Here is a 12,105-nt window from a genome sequence, read left to right on the forward strand (position 1 = left end):
TCTAGAGTTGAAACTCTTCGTTTTCAGGGGTCAGCTTCTGAATTAGATGGTGGAATAAATACCTTTTAACTCTAGTGCTTCCCTAAAATAAAGATTCTACATGTGAGTATATGTTCAACTCAGAGCATTTTCTATCTGGAACAGGCATCATAGAAGCCAATTTAAGTACACATACCTAAAATCTGGGGGGTGGAATAAATTCATCTTTGTCCCTACTAAGAACCTAGTCAATGATTTACTTGGGACTTCAATTCTGCCTAATTCACTGTAGGGATACCTGAGCAGCACGCTGTGAAATAGAGATAGAATGTAAATTATCAGGTAAAGCAAGTAGAAAAAAATGTGAGGAGCAATTTGAAGCTGATGGCGGCAGGCTTTAAAATTATGGCCATGAAGAGATTTAATTTTCCACCATCTTTTGGCTTCCAGAAAAGAACCTGCTCAGGTGCACTCATTTTCATTATCTCCAGTGTGGCGGCTCATAACTGCACGCCTAAGAACCTGGAAATCCCTGAAAGAGATGGGTTCCGATCTGGGTACGTACACCAGGATGTTGGCAGGGCTCGATTTCAGAGAGCTTTCGCTTTACACTTCCCGTGAGGTACACGGGAGCGGAAGACGCTGTTCCAGATGGCGCTGTTGGCTAGGAACGGGTTTCTCCACTCCATTTGGCAACCTTACTCAGAATCGATGTTTGCCGTTCCTAAAACTTCCAGTCTATACTGCTTCACAGGATTGCTGGGAAGCTTCGGGTGGTAGAGAGGCAACGACACCTCTCAGTAAAGGTCTCGCAGCTATGAACATCTGACATCTGTGCCGAAAGCAGGACTAAATGCAGACTTGTGAGAGATTGAAGGGGTGTGTTGTCGTTTGAAAGGGGCTGCTGAAATCAGTAACATTTCCTGTGCTTGCAACTCTTAGGATTTTCTTTTTCTTTTGTGGCGCTGGTAATTGAACCTGGAGCTTCCTGAACACCGGGCAACCATTCTGCCAGTGAACTATGACCTCAGCCCATTAGGAGATTTTTTTGGACTTTGAGAAAACAGTTGAGTTAGCAGACAGCCCATTTTAAAGATGGCTGCCTGTTAAACAGGGTTTCTTTCCTAGCAAAAAGGTAAGGATTTTTATCTGTAACTTGCTCAATGTTCAAGAATAATAGCAGCCGTTATAATTCAAATGCCAGTGGTCTGTTAGGATACCCTGTGCTTAAGCAACGGCACGTCCCTTTGAGGTACTCTTACACTGTGACCCGGAACCCCAAATCTCTGCGATCTTGCTGGAAGTCAGAGCCCTCCCAAGGCTGACCAGTACAGGATTGTACCAGTGTAGTGCCTGTCCATCTGGCCACCAACTCACTCAGAATGTTCTAGAACAGATTTTTCATTCATGTCAATCTTTTTTGTACAAACTTTACTAAGTAAATGATGGTAAATTTGTTCTGTAGTTTAGTATTTATTCTAAGAAAGCAAGCAAACCTGAACAATGCAATCCAGCCTAGAGTGAGCCCCACACCCAGTGTTTAATCACATCTAACGGTAACAGTGAGGGTCGTCTGCTTTTCCAGACACTCGGATCCTCAGGCTTCAAACATACCGTGTGATTATTCTCACTGGAGATTTTTAATGAAATTAGAAAATAATAAGAAGTACTTGATAAATAGGTTGTTCCTGAATCTGTCCTGGCTCCTCCCAGCTCCCCAAATTCGTTGTGTCTCATTCTCTGTCCTCTTACCCAAATCCCCAAAGCACAAACCCACTGGGAGTCCCCTCTTTTTCCCAAAGGAAGTCATTCATTCATATAATGTCCCTTTTGTAACCAACACCGAGAAATGTCATTTTGATTAAATACAACTCCGAATGACTAAAACCACAGTACAATAAAGTCTCTGGAGCTATCTTTCAGAACAACTGATTGCTCTCCAGTCTTAATCCTCCAGAGCCTTATTTAATCAAAATGATGTTGCTAATTAAGGATTAAAACCTCCGAATAGAATGAAAAAGGATTTCTTTCTCCTTTGGGCAGGTCAAGGAGGCAGAATTTGCTATGAGGAAGCTAGTGTCCCATCTCCCTTTGATAAACTGCATCCTTCCCTGACATTAAGACTTAATCCAAAATAGGCTTGAGTGTTTTGTAATATTAATATGAGAGAGGAGAAAGAGAGAGAGGAAGACTGAGGAGGAGGAAGAATTCACTTGGATAACTGCATACACATAGATAACATTGACTCTAGACATTTTCTTTAATGCAGTTTTTTAAATGTATGTGAGTGCTTTGCCTCCATGTATGCATTCAAACCGTGTGCCTGCCTGGTTCCTCCCTAGTCCTGAAGAGGATATCAGATGCCCTGAACTGGAGTTGTAGATGTTTTTAGCCACATGTGGGAGCCAGTAGCGACTGAACCTCAGTCCTCAGCAAGAGCAGCAAGTATTTTTAACCCACTGAGCCATCTCTCCAGCCCCTCATTTGGTGCTTTTAAGATTAACTTTTTTCAACATTTTTGTCTGGTCACAAAAATGCTACCTGCCTTGATTTATGCACAGACAACAGTGATGGAGAGCTAGCAATTCTCATTAATGCTGGGAGCCTACTTAAAGACACATTCAAACACATACACACAAACATACACACACATTTACGTATGTAAACACACACACACTCCATACATCACACAAACACACATACACACACACATGTCAAGTACAAACACACCACACCATACACACAGACATGCTTTTATAGCTCCCTAGTTTGTGGTGAGTCCTTGGTGGGCTGAGCCACTGATGCAGAGACTATTGTGAGGTAGTACCTTAAGTCTTTGGCTAGAACCAAATGATCAAACAGGGCTGCTCACCAGCTCTTTGCCAAGAAGCAAGGAGAACAATAGGAAAGGACCAGGATTCTATTATCTTCTTCAAAACCGTAACTTTGTTTTAATGATGCTCCATTCTGTAAATGTCCTCCAACCTCTTCATAGCATCAGAGGTCAGGGACCAAACCTTCAGTACATGGGCCTTTGGGGAGACATCTTGGATCTAAATGGCACTTTACAAAGCGCTAACTAATCTATACTCTAGGTGAAAGGGGTAAAAATGACTATCATGTAGATTTTAATGGTGGCTCATAGCTGTTTTATCCCCACTAATTGGTAGTGAGACCCCCAAAGAAGTTCCATACTAAAGCTATGAACAATGAGTCTTCCTTAACTTCCAAATGACAACTGTTTTCTTGAATTTCTATTTCACAATATACACGCTCGTTCCTTTAAACACATACAGCCCAGGGAAGAGGGCTCAGTAGGTAAAGGCCTTGCTGTGCTATCATGAGGACCTGAGTTCAATTCCCAGCACCCGCGTAAAAAGCCAGTTGTGGCAATGCACACTTGTCATCCCAGCTCCAGGGAGACAGAGACTGGTAGGTCCCCGGAACTCACTGACCATCCAAATTTGGATGTTTGGAAAGCTCCAGAGGTCAATGAGAGACCCTTTCTCAAAAAACTTGATAGCTCCCGAGGAATGACACCAGAGATTAACCTCTGGCTCCTGGAGGAACACATGTATGTGCACACACCTGTACATGCACATACCTGCGTGCATGTCCCTTCTTATTCCCCAGGCCACCCAGCAAAGCATCAGAAAAATATATTTTGGTTTTCATGAAATTTGAACACCTCAGGTGTTGGAGTGATGTGGATGAGAAAGAAGGATCCTGGCAGATATCCAACACGTTCTGAAACACTTTTTTTTTTTTTTTTAAATTGTCATCTCCTCTTTACTCTGGCCTGTGAACTCACCAGCCTGGGAAGGGCTCATCTGTTACAATGTTGACGTAACTACCACAGCTACTGTTTTGTTGTTTTATTTTTGCTTGTTTGTTTTGTTTTCTGAGCACCTGCAGCTGTGCACTGAGCTCTCTCTGTCTGCAGTAGTCACATCTGAGGAAGTACTCACGCTGTCTGCAGACACGAATAAACTAGAGGGAAAGTGGCTTGATGAAGGTCAGGCGCTTGTGGTAAGGACACATGAGACCTCCACCGGGCCTGTTTGGCCATAGGCCATACTCTCTTCATTGTGACAAACCACTGAACATCTTCTTAGCTGGAGGACAAATTAGTCGGTTTTTCTTGAGAAGTTGCTGATTCTGCTTTATATCTGATCATGATTTTTTTATCTTATACTTATGAGTTTGTGTGTGTGTGTGTGTGTGTGTGTGTGTCTATACCTGTATGTGCTCATACATGTGTGCACCTGCAGAGGCCAGCAGAGGGCACTGGATCTCCTGGAGCTAGAGTTACAGGCAGCTGTGAACCACTCGGAATCTAGGAACTAAACTGCAGTCTTCTGGAAGAACAGCTAATGTTCTAAACTTCTGAGCCGTGTCTCCAACCTTGACCATGATTATTGACTGGCCCATTGTCACTTACTGTCACCTGGCCTAACTAATGACAAAGGCCAGACCATGGGAAAACCTGTTAAATAAGTAAAGAATGCTATAACTGTGTCTGTTTCCTAACAGGGCCACTTACCAGTCAAAAAAGGACGTCAGCTTTGTTGATTCCTGCTCCTGAAGGCAGCCTATCTCCGCTGGACAAATGACGGCTCTTATTCCTCCTGTGCCCAGGCAGAGGGTCAGCAGTGCAGTGTGAAACAGCCCAGTCCGCTCCTCCACCGGTGTGTTGCTGATCACTGGGTAAGCGTCTCCATAGAAATCCTCCAAGGGGAAAGCAAGCACAGATAGCAAAGCAGTGCCTGTCGGTGGAGGGAAAAGGAGAAGGCACATAGCACAGGCGTGCAGGCTCACTGGAGCAGGTCATAAACAAGCGCCAGCCTCTGGAAGGTTCTTGGTTTGTGTGAGTGTCTAGCATACTTATGTTGATCAGTGCGATTCCAGAGAGGGCTTGGATTTTCTAAGTGTGAAAGTTTCCGGGGTTGAAGAGATGGCTCAGAGGCAAAGAGCCTGCACTGCTCTTGTGAGAGGACCCCAGTTCAGTCCTGCGGTGCAGATGTTGGATGCCCTCTTTTGGCCTTTGGGGCTTTACTCCCATGCACATACCCCACTCTCCCACACACATAATTGAAAATTAAATAAAAAATTATAAAACTTATAAATTTTGATTCATTTATAATTGACTTATATATAAAGAAATTATATTAGAATTATCTTTAATGCATGTTTTAACTAATTCAAGGTTCTGTTTTTCCTCCTTCCAGCTTAAAACCATATTTTCTCTAAGAATGTATAAGCAAATGATGTTAATTTTTAACATAATAATTCAGAATTATATCACGTGAAAAATTTAAGACATTCGCTGTGGCAGAATATGCTTGTATTCCTAGCTTTTGGGAGGGACAGGTAGAAAGGTCAAGAGTTTAAGGTTATCCTTTGGCCATATATGTCCTTGCTTTCTGATTTCTCACACAGTTTCACGAGTTTTCCTGGCACATGCAGAGAGGTGAGAGACCTCAGGGACAGGGATGTTTCCTGGGTCTTGCAGACCAGTCATTAAGAGGTAGGGTACAGAGTGACATGGGCAGCTTGAACCCCCATCCCACTTTTACCTTGGGGTCCTTGATGACTCATCAAGTGGAAATTACTGTGCAGCCCTGTCATTTGCTAAGTCGCCTATTCCTTGCCAAGCATTTTTCATATGCTCCATTGTTTACCCTTGAAACTAACTTTGGGCTGTCAGTTGGTAGGACCCCCTTCTGTCCTGCCCTCTCCTCCATTCCTTCTTTCTTTCCTTCCTTGTGGGGAATGTCTAGACAAGCCTTGTGGAGGCCCATAGGGAGTGGTGTGTGAAGTGTCAGCCACTCCTATGGGTCCTTGAAAGGTCCTGATCCACTACACACAGTGTTGATCTTCTAGGGACTCCTAGCACACTAGTGAATTCTCAAGATGGATCTGAGGCTAGGGCAGTGACTGCTTCCCCTTCTTTATGGAGGTCTCCTAGGGTGATGTTCCCCCCCACCCCACATTCCCCACATTTCCTTATAGTTGCAACAACCTGATTGATGCTGGTGCTTGAGGCTAGCATGGGTGGTCTGACTGGCCTTTCAGTTGTTTAAAGGCCTTTACTCTGAACAATAAAGTCAGATCTGTACCTTGAATCTGGTCTCCAAGAGCCTGATTCCTGGGATTCTGAGTGGGCTCCATGGCCACTCACCCCCTTTCTCCAGTTCCTGATCCCCACACTCCCTCCCCCTTCTCACCCTTCCTCACTCCCTCCCTTCGTGTGGCACTAGGGCTGGACTGCAGACCCTCATATGTTAGGCATGCACTCTGTCACTGAACTATGCCCTAACTCTATTAATGTTGTTGTGTCCATCTGATTACTTTTGTACTGTTCAATTACGCTGACATTACCGTTTTTGGTATGACTTTTTATAAAGTGGTTATGGGTAGTTAGTTCCTCAACTCGACATTAAGTTCTACAGACATGGAAATTGGGTACAGAATTTAACATCTTCTGTGCTTGGCGGCTTTACCATGTGAAGGAAATACACAATTTGATTGTCATTCAGCAGTGGCCTGATTTGCTTTGAGAGTGGACCCTTTAAGTTATTGCGTTTTGAGGTATTTTCTTTCAAGGTCAGCCAGATTTGAAACAACGTGTTTCTCTTTTCAATCTTCTTCCCCAGAAGTGTGAGGATCGGCAGTACCAAGGGTTATCTAATAGCATGTTCAGTCCAGTTAGTCCATGTACTCACCAGCTATTTAAGGACAATCTACTTCTAGACCATGTGATAACCCGTGTAAGTCACAAAGATGGCTTACTTCCACCATTTGGGAAAATGTCACAACACTGCCATGTCTTTAGATCAAGACTTCATTTCTATCTTCAGTAAAATAGAAGTGACAAAAATACAAACCTGCAATACATTTGATAAGAATTTCTCTTTTTGATGTGCGCTATTGTGCCCTGCATACATTGTCTGCTTGCATCTGTAAGCCCTGTGGAAACAAACACTGTCATATCTTTTGTGAAATCATGGGGAGCAATTCAGGAGTTGTAGGTATGTCAGAAAAGGTAGACATACAGCAGACAGTTGCATGGTAGAAGGGTATGTGCAATCAGGTAGATTTTGCCTGATGTATGTGTTCTGACACGTGTGTAAATGTGTGTGGAAGACAGGAGACCTTGGGAGTCTTATCTCTAAGGAGCCTCCCACTTTGGATTTGGAAATGGGGGTCTCTCAGTAACCTTGTGCTTGCCCAGTAGACTAGTAATATGTAGTGGGTGCCTCTGAAGTGAAACATTCTTTCTAGGAGAGACAGGGATGGTCAGGAGACCCAGGAGGTTAATTCACATGTCAAGAGAAAGAGGAAATTTGGAAGATTCACCAAGTCCCCTGCTCAGGATCACCAAGGCAGTGAACAACTGTTGAGGGAGGAGGCTGACCACCAGAGATGCAGAGGAGGCGGTCTCTGCCCCTGAAGCTGTGTGAAAGTCATGTAAAGTACTCTAGGAATGTGGATTTCAAGACACCACAAAGTAGGCATTGTGGTGGTGGCGGCTCAACTCCTCACCCACGTTCCTGTTGGTAACCCCAATGAAAACTAGCTGGTGAACCGAATTGAATTTTTATGGAGTTATTACCTTGGCTTGCCATATGTTCTCTATCTGGGATGAATAGATAGGGGTGTGTGTGTGTGTGTGTGTGTGTGTGTGTGTATTACCTTTTCCTAGGAAAAGCCTCTTACAATAGCAGGCAGGCTGGCTTCGACTCCCAGTGTGGAGCTAAGATTGAGTACCATCACATCATGTATTTGAACACTGGTTTGGGGAATGAACTCAGGTTTTCTTGCTTGCATGGCAAGCATGACTTACTAACTGAGCTGACTACCTCCGCAGCCCATGAACTCAAGTATATTTGACAACAGTGTGGCTAAACACAGAGACACTAACCATGAACGTGGGTCTTGATGAAACAGCAGGAGTTTTCAAAATCTCAGGTACAGAGTAAAAATTTGGAGAAGTTAACTCTTTCAGGCAGAGTGAAAAATGAATGGAAGAAGGAAAAGTAAAGATATAGCAAGGATTTCAATGTCATTGGAGGTGAGCATAGACCCTTCCAGAAGATTAAATTTTATATAAATTATAAAGGTTCTTATAGGTTAAATTTGAAGCTTAATATTTAGATAATAGAAGCAATGTTAACACAACATGAAGCAGTATGAATTCATTCCTTTTCAGGAAGCCCTATTAGTAAAATGGTGTGTGGGCTGGAGTTGGACAGATTGCTGGTAGCCTAGTAGATAGGCCATGATCAAGAAGTAACCTGAATTTTTAAAAATCTAAGTTAATATTCCTCAGATAGAAGTCATAATTTGGCTAGAATCTCTAACATTTAGTATAACAGGTTGCAATGCCATGGCAGCTGTGAGTGGAAAATTTAGGGCATGACTTAGAGTAAGAAAATGAAGCCAAGCTCGGTGCCACAGGCTTAGAACTCATTTTGGGAGGCTCAGGATGACTGTAATTTCAAGTCCTCCTAGGGTTATATAATGTTTTCTAAGACAGTCTGAGAAAATTAGAAAGACCCTGTCTCAAAATAAAAAGATAGAAAAGAAAGGGAGGAGGATATATCTCCATGGTGGAGGGCTTGCCTAGCATGTGTGAATCCTGGGTTCAATACTCAATATGACAAAGAGAGAAAGAGAGAGAGACAGACAGACATAGAGAGACAGACAGACACACACAGAGAGATACGCATAGAGATAGGGGAAGACAGAGACATAGAGACATAGAGAGACAGAAGAAAACCAACTAACAGAGCACATCGGGAGATAAGCTAGTTCTTTCTGATTGGAAAATTCCAAAGTTAAGGCCTCCCCTTTTTGCCCTCGCATGGTGACTTATGCAGGAGTTCAGACTAGAAATAACAACAAAAAACAGGAAGGTGACTGAAAAAAATGTAGTACGGCATGCCGTCCAGTCACAGAGAATTCATCTTCCCATCATGCCTTAGCTATCTCCTTATCAGAATGTTCCCTGACACACAGGAGCAGGGCTGGCTCCCACAGTAGCCTCCTCCGGGTCTTCTCTCCTCCCACTAACTATCACTGACAGGGAGTTTCCCTCTCCCTACACTTGAAGGTCAAGGTTAGAAGGAATTCATTGTATTGCCTTTGCTTGCTTCTCACACCTCAGAACCACACTTTGCGTGGATGGCAAGAGACATTTTCCGAAGCTTGAAGGAATTTGTCACCCAGACTTGGTCTATACTTCACAGAGTTTGAGTAGTCATGATCACAGTCTAAGTCTAGCTCGTATCCATTTCCTGAATGACGGTTTCCTACTATTTGAAACCCAGGGCTTGCAAGCATCTGCTCTCTACCACGTCTTTCTCACCAGCCACAGCTGATTTCCACATTAACTGCCCTGCTCACTATCAGCGGCAGCGCACTGCCTGCTCGGGTTCTTCAGCTCAGGACCTTGGAGGTCAACACAGGTCTTTCATCACACTGATGCCTCTCTGAAATGGTTGCCAGGGTGTCATGTCTTGCACTTTACTCTTGCTTAAACCATCATGCTGAGACTTGCTGGCTCTGTGTGCTGTTTGAGGTAAACCGTTTCACAGCTGTTATTTCCATCCTGTCTTTGGCAGCTGCTTGTCTAGGAAGAATGACTAAATGATTCAGTGTAAGGTTGTGGATCAAAGCCAGGAAGACAGGCTGGTGGGTACAAGCGCTACCCATGCAACCTGGCAATCCTGAAGCCATGTAAACTGCTGGATAGATGAGTGTAATAGCACTCATCTTTAATCCCCGCACTCCTATGCTAAGATAGAAGCCAGAGGTAGAAAATTGGCTGGAAGTTCACAGGCCAGCTACTCTGGAATACATGTCTCTCTAGCAGAAACAAGAGATACTCTGCCTTAAACAAGGTGGAAGGTAAAAACAGGGGATCAAAGCAGATGCTGAGACTCAGGACCAAACATTGGGCAGAGCATAGGGAGTCTTATGGAAGAAGATAGGGGTGGGATTAGAGGGACATGGAGGAGACAGGAGCTCCACAAGGAGACCAACAAAACTAAAATATCTGAGCCCAGGGGGTTCTTTAGAGACTGATGTACCAATAGAGGACCATGCATGGAGAGGACCTACACCCCCTGTTCAGATGTTGGCAGACTGGCAGCTCAGTCTCCTTGTGGATCTCTGAGAGAGGGGATCAGGGGCTGCCTCTGTCATGAACTCAGTTGAATGCTCTCTGATCACTTGGCCCTGATGATCAGCTTTGCCAGGCCACGGAGGAAGAGGATCCAGGCAGCCCTGATGAGACTTAACAAACTATGGGCAGATGGCAATGGTAGAGAACTCCCCCCTTCAGTGGACTAGGGGAAGGGGATGAGGGAGGGAGTGTGGGGGAGTTGAGGGAGGAGGCTTCAATTGGGATATATAATGAATAAATTGTGAAGGAAAAATAAAAGTTAAAAGAGGAAAAAAAACTATTCTCAAAAGTTGTCCTCTGACCTAAGTGCTGTATACACACACACAAAAAAAAAAAAAACCCAAAAAAACTGTAGACTATGTACCAGCTTGCTCTTTATGCCTCATCCAGCATTCCCAAGCTTTGTAGTATGTTTATTTTTCTTTGTGTAAACAACCATATTGTCCTGTCTGATTTTACTTATTTTAAATATATAACTGTATTTTAAAATCCAGAAATCGTACCTTTAAATAAAATCTAATTACTATATGATTAATTATAAAATCCAAAGACTTCTTAGATATTCTACATGAACTTCAGCAACCTTTTCAGCATATTTCATCTAGTTGTGAAGCAAATGAATTTCATGTTTCACATAGGATCTGTCATTAATTTGAGTTAGAGCACAAAGACAGAAGCAAGGGCATTCTAAGGTATACAGAAGATTGACATGCGAAGACATAATTAGCATAAAATATAGTAATCAGAATGCTGAAAGTGCCTAACAATCCTGGAAAAAAATGCAATATACACACATCTACTAACAGTCTAAATAATATAAAGAATGAAATAAATTGAAACAACGTATTTTATTTATTATACTTTATGCTAAGAACAGGGTAGGAACAAAACTAAAGTCTTAACAAAAATGTATTCATCTATGTGGCCAGAAATAAATAAACAAACAAACAAACAAATAAATAAATAAATACAGTTAGCAGGGGACACTCACCTAGGAAATGTAGAGATGAGGATATGAGCACCATTGTGTTTCTTCTGAAGTAGCTATCTGCAAGCCATCCCATAAACACAGGGGTAAGGACTGAGGCTCCAATAAAGCACAGGTTGAGAATGGCCGCCTGGTGGCTGTGGTAGCCAAGCTTCCCTGTGCAAAAGGGGATCATGGTGCAGACAACTTCGAAGAAAGTGAACCTCTCAGCCAGCTCCACAAGAGGCAAGCAGATTCCAACCCGGAAACACCCCCTGTGTCCCAGCATCTTCTGCTGCTCAGGGCCACCACGGAAGGGACGTTTTCTATCATTTATGATGAGGCCTGTAATGGGCATGATTACTTTGCCTTGATGTGAGGCGCTTGGACGGGGTGGTGTTTTTTACCCTATTCCTCTAATGAAAAACACAGTAAGATGGCAGCCTTGAATTTCACTTCTCCCTGCTAAAATTTTCTCAGGTTTTTGCGCATTAATGCTATTCATTTTGATGATCTAGAGGCCCATGAGAGAAGACCTGAGCATTTAAACACCCAAAGCTCAGCATAGCCAAATCTGATTTGTTTGTTTAATTACTTAGAGACTAAATTAGAGGCTTCTTCCAAAATTATATTGAATTACGTGAATCCAGTTGCACATGCTTGGAAGCTCATCTGCCTCGCACAGATAAAGGTTTAAATATGGAAGCAGAAGAAACGGTTTTTCTGGGGAATTTGAGCACTAGATCAAGAAATAATTTGAGTCTAATAATTTCTGATATTTTAATTAAAGAAGCCAGAACAGTGCCAAGAGATAAAGCGCAAAAGGAAATCTGTTTTGAGGGGGCAGGGTACCTTATCATGATTACATTTCTTGTTATTTTTGGTTGGGACTCTGATAAGAAAGTTAATTAGGAAACAAAAGTGCTAGTACATTTAGGTAACAAGCAGAGTTTACAAGGAAGTAATTTAA

The 12,105-nt window shown here is 42.9% G+C and overlaps 1 protein-coding gene across 1 annotated transcript in view; it reads right to left on the reverse strand.

The window, feature by feature from the left end:
* Positions 1-11,493, reverse strand: part of Slc15a5 (solute carrier family 15 member 5) — an 81,628-nt gene extending 70,135 nt beyond the window's left edge. Inside the window, exons 1-2 of the mRNA XM_021654102.1 lie at positions 11,160-11,493; positions 4,523-4,745 (exon numbers count right to left, since the gene is read on the reverse strand). Coding sequence (XP_021509777.1) covers positions 4,523-4,745; positions 11,160-11,493 — 557 coding nt within the window. The remainder of the gene's footprint in view (positions 1-4,522; positions 4,746-11,159) is intronic.
* Positions 11,494-12,105: the final 612 nt, after the last annotated feature.

Source organism: Meriones unguiculatus, chromosome 5, assembly GCF_030254825.1.
Source record: "Meriones unguiculatus strain TT.TT164.6M chromosome 5, Bangor_MerUng_6.1, whole genome shotgun sequence".
In the NCBI taxonomy this organism is placed as follows: domain Eukaryota; kingdom Metazoa; phylum Chordata; class Mammalia; order Rodentia; family Muridae; genus Meriones; species Meriones unguiculatus.